At 41.5% G+C, this 16,346-nt stretch overlaps 1 protein-coding gene and 1 long non-coding RNA gene across 2 annotated transcripts in view; both read right to left on the bottom strand.

Annotated features, from left to right (window-relative positions):
* Positions 1-13,219, bottom strand: part of LOC139577931 (putative leucine-rich repeat-containing protein DDB_G0290503) — a 33,770-nt gene extending 20,551 nt beyond the window's left edge. Inside the window, 4 exon segments of the mRNA XM_071405050.1 lie at positions 8,471-10,611; positions 11,041-11,817; positions 11,927-12,028; positions 12,690-13,219. Of these exon segments, the coding sequence (XP_071261151.1) occupies positions 8,471-10,611; positions 11,041-11,817; positions 11,927-12,028; positions 12,690-13,098 (3,429 nt within the window). The 5' untranslated portion in view covers positions 13,099-13,219.
* The window catches only part of LOC139579381 (uncharacterized), a 44,136-nt gene that overhangs the window by 21,148 nt on the left and 6,642 nt on the right, over positions 1-16,346 (bottom strand). The window lies entirely within an intron of this gene.

Raw genomic sequence — 16,346 nt, 5'->3', positions numbered from 1 at the left:
TCTGCAGCTCTTTGTTAAGTGTTGCAGTGATTTCCCTTGCAGTGGTAGCTGCCTTGTATAATGTTGAATCATCAGCATACATTGACACACAGGCTTTACTCAGTGCTAGTGGTAGGTCATCAGTAAAAATATAAAAAAGTTAAGGGCCTAGAAAGCTGCTCTGGGGTATTCCAGACTACCTGGTTTATGTTAAGATAAAGATAAACAGAAGGTAAATAAAGTCCCTTGTATATATTAAATATGTTAATTTGTGATACAGAGTTGTAAGAGGCATTTATAAGAAGGTTTATGTGTCTGTCATGGAGTGAACCAAGGGCTATATCTGTTCTTAGTTCAAAATTCTTTGAAAGGGGCATGCTTATTTAAGATGGTGAGGAAAGCACTTTTAAAGAATAACCAGGCATCCTCTACTGACGGGATAAGGCCAATATCCTTCCAGGATACCCGGGACAGGTCGTTTAGAAAGGCCTGCTCGCTGAAGTGTTTTAGGGAGCGTTTGACAGTGACGAGGGGTGGTCGTTTGACTGCGGACCCATTACGGACGCAGGCAATGAGGCAGTGATCGCTGAGATCCTGGTTGAACACAGCAGAGGTGTATTTAGAGGGCAGGTTGGTCAGGATGATGTCCATGAAGGTGCCCGTGTTTATGGATTTAGGGTTGTACCTGGTAGATTCCTTGATAATTTGTGTGAGATTGAGGGCATCTAGCTTAGATTGTAGGATGGCCGCGGTGTTAAGCATATCCCAGTTTAGGTCACCTAACAGCACAAACTCTGAAGATAAATGAGAGGCAATCAATTCACATATAGTGTCCAGGGCACAGCTGGAGGCTGAGGGGGGTCTATAACATGCGGCAACAGTGAAAGACTTATTTCTGGAAAGGTGGATTTTTAAAAGTAGAAGCTCGATCTGTTTGGGCACAGACCTGGATAGCGTGACAGAACTCTGCAGACTATCTCTGCAGTAGATTGCAACTCCACCCCCTTTGGCAGTCCTATCTTGGCGGAAAATGTTGTAGTTGGAATTTTTGGTGGCCTTCCTAAGCCAGGATTCAGACACATCTAGGACATCAGGGTTTGTGATGTGTGCTATCTTATCATCAATCGATAAGATAATTGAAAGGAACATGCTTATTTTATTTCATAATACACATAATTTAAAACGGCCAAGTTCTATTCACAACGGTATTCAGTTGGTAAGAGACAGACATTCCGTAAATACTAGGAATAGATTGTCCACCATCTATGCGTTGTCCAGACAGAAAAGAGAAATAGGCAAAAGAACATTTTGATTTAGAGCAATAAAGAAATTGAATAAATTAACTGAGCAAAACAGAAACCCTTCAATATATAAATTTAAACATTATTTTAAAACGATTTAAATATAATACATAGAAATGTTGTGGGACTATAGTAGATGAAGAATCAATATTTTTTTAGATTGAGTATTTATTGGGTCATTATGTTAGTATATTATGTATGTTTGTAATTGTGTGTTATATGTGTGTCACTGTTTTCTTCCTCCTCGTCTGAGGAGGAGTAGGAGATATTGGACCAATACGCAGCGTAGTGAGTATTCATATTTATTAGAATACTTAAAATAAAGAACAAAACCAATAAACTGACAAAATAAACGAAGACGCAACAGTCCCGAAATAGTGAACACTAAACACAGGAACACACGAACAGGAACAATCACCCACAACCCACAATACAAAACAGGCTACCTAAATATGGTTCCCAATCAGAGACAACGACAAACACCTGCCTCTGATTGAGAACCATATCAGGCCAAACACATAGAAATAGACAAACTAGACATACAACATAGAATGCCCACTCAGATCACACCCTGACCAAACAAAACATATAAACATACAAAGCAAACTATGGTCAGGGCGTGACAATGTGGAAATGTGTTCGTATTATAAATTGTATTTTAATGTTTAAGGACTCTTGGAAGATTAGTCCAAATGGGGACTAAAAGAGATCAAAATCAAATCAAATCAAAAATCAAAACATGCATGAAACCAAGGCTTTTATGGTTACAGAAGTCAACAAATGATAGTGCATGGGGAATAGGTGTGGTACTGGGGTCTACAGGGCCTGCCTCTACATCACCAGAGGAACAGAGGAGGAGTAGGATAAGGGTACAGCTAAAGGCTATAAGAACTGGTCGTCTAGTGTGTTGGGAACAGAGAATAGAAGGAGCTGATTTCTGGGCGTGGTAGAATAGATTCAGGGCATATTGTACAGACAAGGGTATGGTAGGATGTGAATACAGTGCAGGTAAACCTAGGCGTTGTGTGACGATGAGAGAGGTTTCGTCTCTGGAGGCACCAGTTAAACCAGATGAGGTCTCCGCATGTGCGGGGGGTGGGACAAAAGAGCTATCTAAGGCATGTTTAGCGTGACTGAGGGCTCTGCAGTGAAATAAAACAATAAGAACTAGTCGTGACAGCAGTAGGCAAGGCATATTGACATTAGAGGGAGGCATAAATCAATCACAGGTGTTGATCGGGAGAGCTAAGACAACAACGGGTGAATGGCAATGAATGGGCAGAACGGGTCAATTAGGTACATACAGGACCTGAGTTCGAGGCTGGGGCCGACAGATAAACAAGATGAAACAGTCCAGAGGGCTTCAGCTGTGTAGCTGAGTGATCATAGGGTCCAATGAGCAGCAATAGGTGAGTCAGGAAGCCGTTCTGTAGTCACTACAACACTAGGCAAGCGTGAGACATGGCGTTCAGAAATCTAGCGGGCCGGGGCTAGCAAATGGGTCTTCGGCGACATCGCAACGGAAAATTCTGTTGAGACCACATCGGGCGATTAGGTCGGCAGACCAGTCATGATGGATCGGCGGGGCTCTGTGTCGACAATAAAGGGTCCAGGCCAATTGGCAAAATAGGTATTGTAGCCCTAGAATTAGCTGGTATATGGGCCTAGCTCATGGCTAGCTCAAGGCTAACTGGTGCTTGCTTCGGGACAGAGGCGTTAGCTAACAGTAGCCACTCAGTAGCAGCTAGCTATCTGCGATGATCCGGTGGAATGAACCAGAGCGGCAGGAATCCGGTGATGTGGTAGAGAGAAGCAGTCCGATATGCTCTGGGTTGATATCGCGCTGTGCAGACTGGCAGGTATTGTCCGAGCTTAAGCTGGCTGGTGTCCGAGCTAAAGTTGAAGACCGCTAGCCGTGGCTAACAAAGACTAGCAGCTACGCAGATAGCTGGCTAGCTCCTGATGGAGGTTAGCAGATCCGTACCACATTGAGTGAGGTTGCAGGAAAGAATATTTAGTTCGTAGAAAGAAAGTAGGATTAAAATATATAAGAAAAAAACTGGCTATTTACAAGGGATAAGAAACGGGAAAAGACAAAGACAAACACACGTCCGACTGCTATGCCATCTTGGAATCTACTGTCTACTATATCTAGTATCTACTGTATGATTACCTTTCAAACTGACTCCTAATGGTAATATCTACTGTATGATTACCTTTCAAACTGACTCCTAATGGTAATATCTATTGTATGATTACCTTTCTAACTGACTCCTAATGGTAATATCTACTGTATGATTACCTTTCTAACTGACTCCTAATGGTAATATCTACTGTATGATTACCTTTCTAACTGACTCCTAATGGTAATATCTACTGTATGATTACCTTTCTAACTGACTCCTAATGGTAATATCTACTGTATGATTACCTTTCTAACTGACTCCTAATGGTAATATCTACTGTATGATTACCTTTCTAACTGACTCCTAATGGTAATATCTACTGTATGATTACCTTTCTAACTGACTCCTAATGGTAATATCTACTGTATGATTACCTTTCTAACTGACTCCTAATGGTAATATCTACTGTATGATTACCTTTCTAACTGACTCCTAATGGATGTGCGTCTCCACTGGTACCTCTCTGATGTCTGTCTGTGGTGCACTTCAGTTGATAGAATGTTTTAAATATCCAATCAGATTCAAGCAGGAAGTCATATTTCGCAAGGCCTGTTCGTAACATTGTTCATAAGGAAGTCACGTTAGCTTGCACTCCTTGACTGGCCATCGATGGCCATATAGGGACCTTTTGTCCTATATACAGTGGGGCAAAAAGTATTTAGTCAGCCACCAATTGTGCAAGTTCTCCCACTTAAAAAGATGAGAGAGGTCTGTAATTTTCATCATAGGTACACTTCAACTATGAGAGACAAAATGAGAAAAAAAAATCCAGAAAATCCCACTTCCTGGTTGGATTTTTCTCAGGATTTTGCCTGCAATATGAGTTCTGTTATACTCACAGACATCATTCAAACAGTTTTAGAAACTTCAATGTTTTCTATCCAAATCTGCTAATAATATGAATATATTAGCAACTGGGACTGAGTAGCAGGCAGTTTACTCTGAGCACGTTTTCCATTCAAACGTGAAAATGCTGCCCCCTATCCATAACAAGTTAACAAACTATAGTTTTGGCAAGTCGGTTAGGACATCTACTTTGTGCATGACACAATACATTTTTCCAGACAGATTATTTCACTTAAAATTCACTGTATCACAATTCCGGTGGGTCAGAAGTTTACATACACTAGTTGACTGTGCGTTTCATTAAACAGCTTGGAAAAGTCCATCAAATTATATAATGGCTTTAGAAGCTTCTGTTAGGCTAAATGACATAATTCGAGTCAATTGGAGGTGTACCTGTGGATGTATTTCGAGGCATACCTTCAAACTCAGCACCTCTTTGCTTGACATCATGGGAAAATCAAAAGAAATCAGCCAAGACCTCAGAAAATAATTGTAGACCTCCACACGTCTGGTTCATCCTTGGGAGCAATTTCCAACGCCTGAATGTACCACGTTCATCTGTACAAACAATAGTACGGAAGTATAAACACGTGAAAATTCTATAAGAGTTATGTGAAGGCCAATTAGATGATGATCCGATTGCATTCTGTCTCCTATTAAAACTTTTTTTTACATTTGATGCAAGAGAGAAAGTGACAAGAAAGTAGTCAAGACGACTAGCTTGATTAAGTCTCCTCCATGTATATCTCACTAGGTCAGGGTTGTTGAGTCTCCAAATATCCACTATTTCTAATGTGTACATAATATTTGTGAAATCCTTAAGGGCACGGGGATGATAGTTTGTAGAGTGATTTCCTTTGCGGTCCATTGAGGTACTTAACACTGTATTATAGTCTCCTACCATAATGATTTGATCGTTTGTTGCCTGTAAGTTCAATAAATTGGCATAAATATTTTCAAAGAAGTATGGATCATCCTGATTTGTACCATATAGATTAATGAGCCAAATCTCTTTTCCGTCCACTTTCATATTCAAAAGATCCACCTTCCTTGCGAATCATTCCTGACTATTTACACATTCAGATCAACATTTTTGTTAATTAATATAATCGCCCCTTTTGAGTTCCTTTGTCCCTGACAGAAAATTATTTCATCATCCCATTCCTTTTTCCACGCAACTTCATCTAAGGATGTAGAGTGAGTTTCCTGTAAACAGTATATGTTATATTCCTTTTCTTTTAGCCACCTAAAGACTGATCTTCTTTTATAATCTGCTAAACCGTTACAATTATAACTGGCTATACTTATTTCACCCCTTATCATAACTAGATACCATTCTCAGTCTAAATTGACCACAATTAGTGCTTGTAAAGTTACTGCCATCAGAGTTATTATGACGGTCAAAATTAGAGCTTTCAAATGTCTGATATTTAGAATTCAAGAAATAGGTTCTAGCAATATCTGTTTTATTGGAAAATTGTTAGAAATTTGAGCCAAGATATTACGTGTGTAGTAAATCTGAGTAAGTTGATGTGTATGATATTGGATGTGATTTAGTGAGAGTGTGTACGATGTCTGTATAAGAGTAAGACTATAATGTGTGCTGTCCAAATAAATACTAGCTCCGCCAATTTGCATGGTTGTGTGTCTATGTGTGTAACATGTAGTGTGTATAACCTTAATATTCATGATGATAATTGTAAACCATATCGTCTCACCATCATAGTTGCATCATAATTACCTTTAACATCATTGGAGAAAAAAAACATCCCAGCATTTCCATAGCAATTGACATTTCACATGATCATGAAAGAGATCTTGCATTACTCTAGAGACGGCTTCACTACAGTACAAATGTATTCCGTTTAATATGTTATTATTCCCCAATGCCCCTATTCTGATATCTTCCACTTGTTTGTTGTAAACATATACAGTTGAAGTCAGAAGTTTACATACACCTTAGCCAAATACATTTAAACTCAGTTTTTGACATTTCCTGACATTTAATCCTAGTAAAAATGCCCTGTCTTAGGTCAGTTAGGATCACCACTGTATTTTAAGAATGTGAAATGTCAGAATAATAGTAGAGAGAATGATTTATTTCAGCTATTATTTCTTTCATCACATTCCCAGTGGGTCAGAAGTTTACATACACTCCATTACTATTTGGTAGCATTGCCTTTAAATTGTTTAACTTAGGTCAAATGTTTCAGGTAGCCTTCCACAAGCTTCCCACAATAAGTTTGGTGAATTTTGGCCCATTCCTCCTGACAGAGCTGGTGTAACTGAGTCAGGTTTGTAGGCATCCTTGCTCGCACATGCTTTTTCAGTTCTGCCCACAAATTTTCTATAGGATTGAGGTCAGGGCTTTGTGATGGCCACTCCAATACCTTGACTTTGTTGTGCTTAAGCCATTTTGCCACAACTTTGGAAGTATGCTTGGGGTCATTGTCCATTTGGAAGACCCATTTCCGACCAAGCTTTAACTTCCTGACTGATATCTTGAGATGTTGCTTCAATATAGCCACATAATTTTCCTGCCTCATGATGCCATCTATTTTGTGAAGTGCACCAGTACCTCCTGCAGAAAAGCACCCCCACATCATGATACTGCCACCCCTGTGCTTCACGGTTGGGATGGTGTTCTGCGGCTTGCAAGCGTTCCCTTTTTCCTCCAAACATAACGATTGTCATTATGGCCAAACAGTTCTATTTTTGTTTCATCAGACCCGAGGACATTTCTCCAAAAAATACGATCTTTGTCCCCATGTGCAGTTGCAAACCGTAGTCTGGCTTTTTTATGGCGGTTTTGGAGCAGTGGCTTCTTCCTTGCTGAGCGGCCTTTCAGGTTATGTCGATATAGGACTCGTTTTACTGTGGATATAGATACTTTTGTACCTGTTTCCTCCAGAATCTTCACAAGGTCCTTGAAATACATTGACAGGTACACCTCCAATTGACTGAAATTATGTTAAAAAAAAGAAGCTTCTAAAGCCATGACATCATTTTCTGGAATTTTCCAAGCTGTTTAAAGGCACAGTCAATTTAGTGTATGTAAACTTCTGACCCACTGGAATTAACACAGTGAATTATAAGTGAAATAATCTGTCTGTAAACAATTGTTGGAAAAATTACTTGTGTCATGCACAAAGTAGATGTCCTAACCGACTTGCCAAAACTATAGTTTGTTAACAAGAAATTTGTGGAGTGGTTGAAAAACGAGCTTTAATGACTCAACCTAAGTGTATGTAAACCTCCGACTTCAACTGTATAAACATGTAGACAAAGACATAAAAAATATAGACAAACAAGAAACATATTCAATTATAAAACAGTTCTCGACAATAGATAGATTGAAATTATACATTAAACATCACTGCATAGTTGAAAGATATGTGTTGCGTAGAATTCCGAAGAGGGTGGCCAGCAGAGATAGGTGGGATGGGCTGAGGGAAGCTGAGGGTTGGGATGTGGAATTGGATACAAGTGGGAGTGGAGTTGCTGTGCGGGAGATAGAATGATGGTCAAAGATAAAAGCACAAAATACGTCAAAATAAAACAATAAAAAGTACATTTCAATGACACTGAGAGGCAGTGTTTTTACAACGAATGCCGGTTTGCCTGAGGTTAATGCCGTGCAGGTGTTTGTACACATGCATATACACACATTCTCATTCAAATACACACATACAAGAACACACACACACATGTAATAGTGCCAGACATGCACTCTAACATATACAGTTGGCATTGCTGTTATGATTTTAGTTGTTCTTGATGTCCTTTTTTCCCTTGTATTGTTGTTTGCAGTTTTCAATTTTTTTTTTCTTTTTTTTCTTTCATTCATTTTCTAGGTTGTTGGTGCATTGGGGGGTTATTGGGGGTGGGGAATGGAATTAATTATATTTCTTTATTTTTGTTTAGGGGTCTCAGATGGTGGAGGGACAGCTATTGGGGAACTGTGGGGGGCCTGGTGGGAGATCTGTCGACGTGACCATCAGCAGGGCGTTGACCCTGGATGCTTCTGTGTGTCGCTCTGAATGGGAGTCTGTTGGATGACTGGTGTGGTGCAGTTATTGAGAGGCTTCACTGCAAGTATATTGTACGTTTTGGATATTCAATAAAATAATAATAAAAAAATAAAAAAAATTATAGAAGCATTTTACAGAGTACAGTATGTAACTGTTCTCTCTCCTCAGTCAGGTTATTGTAACTGGTCTGTGACTTGTCTCTCTCTTTAGTCAGGTTGTTGTAACTGGTCTGTGACTTGTCTCTCTCTTTAGTCAGGTTGTTGTAACTGGTCTGTGACTTGTCTCTCTCTGTAGTCAGGTTATTGTAACTGGGCTGGAACTGGTCTCTCTCTTTAGTCAGGTTATTGTAACTGGTCTGTAGCTCGTCTCTCTCCTCAGTCAGGTTGTTGTAACTGGTCTGTAACTGGTCTCTCTCCTCAGTCAGGTTGTTGTAACTGCTCTGTGACTGGTCTCTCTCTGTAGTCAGGTTGTTGTAACTGGTCTGTGACTTGTCTCTCTCTTTAGTCAGGTTATTGTAACTGGTCTGCGACTTGTCTCTCTCTTTAGTCAGGTTGTTGTAACTGGTCTGTGACTTGTCTCTCTCTTTAGTCAGGTTGTTGTAACTGGTCTGTGACTTGTCTCTCTCCTCAGTCAGGGTGTTGTAACTGGTCTGTAACTGGTTTCTCTCCTCAGTCAGGTTGTTGTAACTGGTCTGTAACTGGTCTCTCTCCTCAGTCAGGGTGTTGTAACTGGTCTGTAACTGGTCTCTCTCCTCAGTCAGGTTGTTGTAACTGGTCTGTAACTCGTCTCTCTCCTCAGTCAGGTTGTTGTAACTGGTCTGTAACTGGTCTCTCTCCTCAGTCAGGGTGTTGTAACTGGTCTGTAACTGGTCTCTCTCCTCAGTCAGGTTGTTGTAACTGGTCTGTAACTCGTCTCTCTCCTCAGTCAGGGTGTTGTAACTGCTCTGTAACTCGTCTCTCTCCTCAGTCAGGTTGTTGTAACTGCTCTGTAACTCGTCTCTCTCCTCAGTCAGGTTGTTGTAACTGCTCTGTGACTGGTCTCGCTCTGTAGTCATGGTGTTGTAACTGGTCTGTGACTGGTCTCTCTCTGTAGTCAGGTTATTGTAACTGGTCTGTAGCTCGTCTCTCTCTTTAGTCAGGTTGTTGTAACTGGGCTGTGACTGGTCTCTCTCTGTAGTCATGGTGTTGTAACTGGGCTGGAACTGGTTTCTCTCCTCAGTCAGGTTGTTGTAACTGCTCTGTGACTGGTCTCTCTCTGTAGTCATGGTGTTGTAACTGGTCTGTGACTGGTCTCTCTCTGTAGTCAGGTTATTGTAACTGGTCTGTGACTTGTCTCTCTCTTTAGTCAGGTTGTTGTAACTGGTCTGTGACTTGTCTCTCTCTTTAGTCAGGTTGTTGTAACTGGTCTGTGACTTGTCTCTCTCCTCAGTCAGGGTGTTGTAACTGGTCTGTAACTGGTTTCTCTCCTCAGTCAGGTTGTTGTAACTGGTCTGTAACTGGTCTCTCTCCTCAGTCAGGGTGTTGTAACTGGTCTGTAACTGGTCTCTCTCCTCAGTCAGGTTGTTGTAACTGGTCTGTAACTCGTCTCTCTCCTCAGTCAGGTTGTTGTAACTGGTCTGTAACTGGTCTCTCTCCTCAGTCAGGGTGTTGTAACTGGTCTGTAACTGGTCTCTCTCCTCAGTCAGGTTGTTGTAACTGGTCTGTAACTCGTCTCTCTCCTCAGTCAGGGTGTTGTAACTGCTCTGTAACTCGTCTCTCTCCTCAGTCAGGTTGTTGTAACTGCTCTGTAACTCGTCTCTCTCCTCAGTCAGGTTGTTGTAACTGCTCTGTGACTGGTCTCACTCTGTAGTCATGGTGTTGTAACTGGTCTGTGACTGGTCTCTCTCTGTAGTCAGGTTATTGTAACTGGTCTGTAGCTCGTCTCTCTCTTTAGTCAGGTTGTTGTAACTGGGCTGGAACTGGTTTCTCTCCTCAGTCAGGTTGTTGTAACTGCTCTGTGACTGGTCTCTCTCTGTAGTCATGGTGTTGTAACTGGTCTGTGACTGGTCTCTCTCTGTAGTCAGGTTATTGTAACTGGTCTGTAGCTCGTCTCTCTCTTTAGTCAGGTTGTTGTAACTGGGCTGGAACTGGTCTCTCTCTTTAGTCAGGTTATTGTAACTGGTCTGTAGCTCGTCTCTCTCTTTAGTCAGGTTGTTGTAACTGGGCTGGAACTGATCTATGTCTTTCGTCAGGGTGTTGTAGCTGGTCTGTTTATGAAAAACAAAGCAATAAAATAATTAAAATAAGCATAAGCCTATGGCAATGTTGCTAATGAAAATAATTAACAGAAGCATTTTACAGACAATTTTTAATTTGTTTTTCCTCCCTTCCTCTATTTCTCTCTCTGACACTAAGGCTTTATCTCAATTAGTCTTTCCTAGATTCCTCTCCTACTATCTCCTCTCCTCATTCTCCAGCTGATCTCACTCTTCAGTCAGGTTGTAGTAACTGGTCTTTAACTGGTCTCTCTCTTTCGTCAGGTTGTTATAACAGGTCTCTAGGTGGTCTCTCTCCTCAGTCAGGTTGTTGTAACTGGTCTGTAACTGGTCTCTCTCCTCAGTCAGGGTGTTTTAACTGGTCTCTAGGTGGTCTCTCTCCTCAGTCAGGTTGTTGTAACTGGTCTGTAACTGGTCTCTCTTCTCAGTCAGGGTGTTTTAACTGGTCTGTAACTGGTCTCTCTCTTTAGTCATGTTGTTGAAGCTGGTCTGTAACTGGTCTCTCTCTTTAGTCAGGTCGTTGTAGCTGGTCTGTAACTGGTCTCTCTCTTTAGTCAGGTTGTAGTAACTGGTCTTTAACTGGTCTCTCTCCTCAGTCAGGGTGTAGTTACTGGTCTGTAACTGGTCTCTCTCCTCAGTCAGGTTGTAGTAACTGGTCTGTAACTGGTCTCTCTCCTCAGTTAGGTTGTAGTTACTGGTCTGTAACTGGTCTCTCTCCTCAGTCAGGTTGTAGTAACTGGTCTGTAACTGGTCTCTCTCCTCAGTCAGGTTGTAGTTACTGGTCTTTAACTGGTCTCTCTCTTTAGTCAGGTTGTTGTAACTGGTCTGTAACTGGTCTCTCTCCTCAGTCAGGTTGTAGTAACTAGTCTGTAACTGGTTTCTCTCCTCAGTCAGGTTGTTGTAACTTGTCTGTAACTGGTCTCTCTCGTTACTCAGGTTGTTGTAACTGGTCTGTAGTTGGTCTCTCTGCCTAGTCAGGTTGTTGTAACTGGTCTGTAGCTCGTCTCTCTCCTCAGTCAGGTTGTTGTAACTGGTCTGTAACTGGTCTCTCTCTTCAGTCAGGTTGTTGTAACTGGTCCTTAACTGGTCTCTCTGTTTAGTCAGGTTGTAGTAACTGGTATGTAGCTCGTCTCTCTCTGCAGCTGCGTTCGTCTTATAAATAGAAAACCTCTTTGACAGGTTGTTCCTGTAATCTTCAGAATCTTTGGTGGCTCTTTTATCTGTAAGTATAAATACATAGTTACTAGCTAAAACACCATGTAAGTAGGCCTAGTAAACAGCACTTCTTACAACTACGTGATAAGCAATGAACATATGAAACAAACTCACAGTGGACAGACAGGCCTATGATCCCAGCCAGTAGGAGAAGACACAGCAGCCCCAGACACAGTGTAACAGCTAGGATGGGTCTCTTCCCTGAGCAATCAGGCTCTGTGGACACATGAAATAGGATTTTATGTGAGAGTGCGCGTGTGAGAGTACGTGTGTGTGTGTGTGTGTGTGTGTGTGTGTGTGTGTGTGTGTGTGTGTGTGTGTGTGTGTGTGTGTGTGTGTGTGTGTGTGTGTGTGTGTGTGTGTGTGTGTGTGTGTGTGTGTGTGTGTGTGTGTGTGCATGTGTATCACATGGGGATGTGTGAAACTTACTCCTCAGCCTGAAGTGTCCCCGCTTGCGCCAGCCAATATATAACTTTTCGCATGACGCTGACTCGTAAGACGCTTCAGGAGGGCAATCACGTCTGCTAGCAAGGCAGAGGTCCCAAGTTTGAGCAAATGAGTAAGTGGCCCTCCCTAAGCATGCAGCGTGACGGACTTTACACTTGTTTCTGTCTGTCTGTCTGTCTGTCTGTCTGTCTGTCTGTCTGTCTGTCTGTCTGTCTGTCTGTCTGTCTGTCTGTCTGTCTGTCTGTCTGTCTGTCTGTCTGTCTGTCTGTCTGTCTGTCTGTCTGTCTGTCTGTCTGTCTGTCTGTCTGTCTGTCTGTCTGTCTGTCTGTCTGTCTGTCTGTCTGTCTGTCTGTCTGTCTGTCTGTCTGTCTGTCTGTCTGTCTGTCTGTGTATCTGTGTGTCTGTGTGTCTGTGTGTGTGTGTGTGTTACCTGAGTGCTGGTCTCCTGGTCCATTATTAGGAGCAGTGTCAGCTGTCTCTTCTCTCTTGGTGCTGGTCTCATCGTCTCTCAGGGTGTCTGCACTGATGTAGATATCCACAATCTTCTCCTCCATCTCACCTCTGTTAAACCTCTTGGTCATATCTGGCTCAGCATAGATGGCCTCAGACATCTTCAACAATGTTTTCTTCTTGGTCATTTCTGGCTCAGCATAGATGGCCTCAGACATCTTCAACAATGTTTTCTTCGTGGTCATATCTGGCTCAGCATAGATGGCCTCAGACATCTTCAACAATGTTTTCTTCTTGGTCATTTCTGGCTCAGCATAGATGTCATCAGACATCTCCAACAACGTTTTCTTCGTGGTCATATCTTGCTCAGCATAGATTGCCTTAGACATCTCCAACAATGTTTGACGCTTTCGTTCTATGTAGGTCTCCTATATGTTAATTCTAGGTTCTAGTGATATCACTGCCTCTATCTCTCTGTGTCCGTTTGTCTCTATGTCTCCCTTCGTCTCTCTCTGTGTCATCTGTGTCTCTGTCTGTGTGACTTACTGCTGTAGCTGTTAACCATAGGGAAGTTTCAAAAGCAGAAAGTTGAGCAACAAATTACATGGGTAGTTGTGGCTGCGGCATCTTCTCATTTTTTACATTTTTATCTGACTCCTGAGTAGTGTGTGTGCACTTATCAGGAGTCTAATGGTGTCTCTCCTCAGCCAGGTTGTTGTAACTGGTCTGTAGCTGGTCTCACTCTTCAGTAAGGTTTCTGTAACTTGTCTTTGGTTGGTCTCTTTCTTTAGTCAGGTTGGTGTAGCTGGTCTGTAGCTGGTCTCTCTCTTCAGTCATGTTGTTGAAACTGTTCTGTAGCTGGTCTCTCTGCAGTTGTGTTAGTCTTGTAAACATAAAAACTCCTTCATAAGTTGTTCCTTTTATCCTCAGAGTATAAATACATAGTTACTAGCTAAAACATCATGTAAGTAGTAACCATCTCTTACAACTAGGGGATAAGCAATGAACATATGGCACAAATATTAAACTTACAGTGGACAGACAGGCCAATGATCCCAGCAGTGGAGGCTCCTCAGAGGAGGAAGGGGAGGACCATCCAAAGAATTTTATAAAAATAAAAATAGTGAAACATTAATACAGTTATCCTCTTTAGATAAAACTATTCTAAATATTAATGCAATTGGAGATCTACAGTGGCTTAAACATCACTCTGTAGGATAGCACCATGGTGTAACCGAAGGACAGGTAGTCTACCTCCTCCTCTGCGTACATTGATTTCAATACAAAACCTTCACACCCTTCCATAGACTTACAGAGTAATTATGACAACTTTCGGGGGATGTCCTCCAACCTATCAGAGTTCTTGCAGCATGAACTGATATTTTGTCCACCTAATCAAAGGATCAGAGAATAAATCTAGTACTTACAGCATAAGCTAAAGCTAGCTAGCACTGCAGAGCATAACATGTGGTGAGTTGGTGACTCAAAGAGAGTGAAAGACAATAGTTAAACAGTTTTGAACAAATTAAATTCTTTAAAAATGAAGGAGAGGCAAGAGACAGAGAGAGCTAGCTATATTTTGTTGTATTTTTTTCCACTTTCACTTAGCTAGCAAATGCAGCTAGTTAGTTTAACATACTCAAACAGAGAGGGATGCTATTTTAGCTCGCTGGCTATGGCTATCCAACACTGGAACTCTTCCAAGTCAAGGTAAGCTTTTGGTTTTCTAAATGTATTGCCACCGTGGCCCGCTGGTGTAACTGATCAACTGGTTGCCCACTGTACACCGTACTGCATGATTGTAGTGGGTTTACTAACGCATTAGTTCTAGTAGCTATGTTGACTAGCTATGAAATTAGATCAAATGGTGACAACAATGTAGGCTGTCTGTAGTGGTTATTTTATCTTACTTGTCAAGGCAGTTAATAACACATTCTTATTTTGAATGACAGCCTAGGAACAGTGGGTTAACTGCCTTGTTCAGGGGCTGAACGACAGATTTTTTACCTTGTCTGCTCGGGGATGTGATCTTGCAACCTTCTGGTTACAAGTCCAACACTCTAACCTCTAGGCTAAAGCGTAGAGCGTTTGGATTATTATGATATGTTTTGGCTTGGAAAGGTTTTTTCACCTGGTCACAGACAGCTGATGTAGTGTGCACTGAAGTCCACAAGCGAAAGGAAAAGGTGAGAGGAGGAGGGTGCATAAATGCAAGAAGGAATTATACAACAATCAAAGCGATCATGCTGTGAACGAAACAAGGATAAACATATCTGATTGTGTCTAATAGAGACTCTTGTTTGCTACTGTTGGACTAGACCAGAGCGTGCAAGGCAGTAATAAAAGTGTCACTGTCTGTAGCACTACAAGTCCTGCCTCTCACAGGTAGCCTAGCGGTTAGAGTGTTTGGCCAGTAACTGAAAGGTTGCTGGTTCAAATAACTGAGTTGACAAAGTGAAAAACCTGTTGACGTGTCCTTGAGCAAGGTCCTTAACTCTAATTTGCTCTGGTGCTCACCCTGTAGTTAGGCCGTCATTGTAAATAAGATTTTTTTCTTAACTAACTTGCCTAGTTAAATAATATAAATCAAATCCCATCTCCTCATTGTTTTTTAGGAGCAAATACCCACCTGGGTGATTGAAAGCTGAACTGAGGTCTACCCTCCAGGCCAGTTGGTGGTGGTAATGCACCTTAAAGTTGGTTGCCAATCGCCTGTATAAAGTCCACAGAAAAAGAAGAACAGGTAAGAGGGGAGATCACTAGAAATAAACTACATCTCCCCTTTTATCTGTGGACTAATAATCAGAGTAGCGAACACATGATTTTGTGTGACTCAAAATGGGTCAAAATTCTACAAAGATCCAGAAAAAAAAGGACCTTGTCCATTTCAGGTAATATAATAAATATATCACAGGTCAAATTAGCTAGCAAAAGCAAGCTAGCTAAATGTCCATGAATATTTTATGTATTTCGACCTGTCCCCAAATTAATATAGTTGGTTCAGAGTTTGTTTTGATATTTCAACCAGCCTGTCCTGATCATGTCTGGTGTGGATGGACAAAATCAACATGCACGTGATGGCGTTCCGGTGTAGTCAGCATGTTATAGTATGCAAGACAATATTACTGGTTCAGGAGAGTATTTCTGCTGTGTGTCAGTGTCTGAAACAAACAGCTTTTGACCCGGTTGAAGGTGGAGGTTACCCCCAGCAAACATTGAAGTAACAAATATCAAAGGAAGACAAACATAAACATGTTCTGTCTGGTTATACAGTAACGTGCCCTGTCTGGTTATACAGTAACATGTCCTAGCTGGTTATACAGTAACATGTCCTGGCTGGTTATACAGTAACATGTCTTGGCTGGTTATACAGTAACATGTCCTGGCTGGTTATACAGTAACATGTCCTGGCTGGTTATACAGTAACATGTCCTGGCTGGTTATATAGTAACATGTCCTGGCTGGTTATACAGTAACATGTCCTGGCTGGTTATACAGTAACATGTCCTGGCTGGTTATACAGTAACATGTCCTGGCTGGTTATACAGTAACATGTCTTGGCTGGTTATACAGTAACATGTCCTGGCTGGTTATACAGTAACATGTCCTGGCTGGTTATACAGTAACATGTCCTGGC

The sequence above is a fragment of the Salvelinus alpinus genome, chromosome 6 (assembly GCF_045679555.1).
Source record: "Salvelinus alpinus chromosome 6, SLU_Salpinus.1, whole genome shotgun sequence".
Taxonomy (NCBI): domain Eukaryota; kingdom Metazoa; phylum Chordata; class Actinopteri; order Salmoniformes; family Salmonidae; genus Salvelinus; species Salvelinus alpinus.
This window is presented reverse-complemented; position numbering and strand designations above follow the sequence as displayed.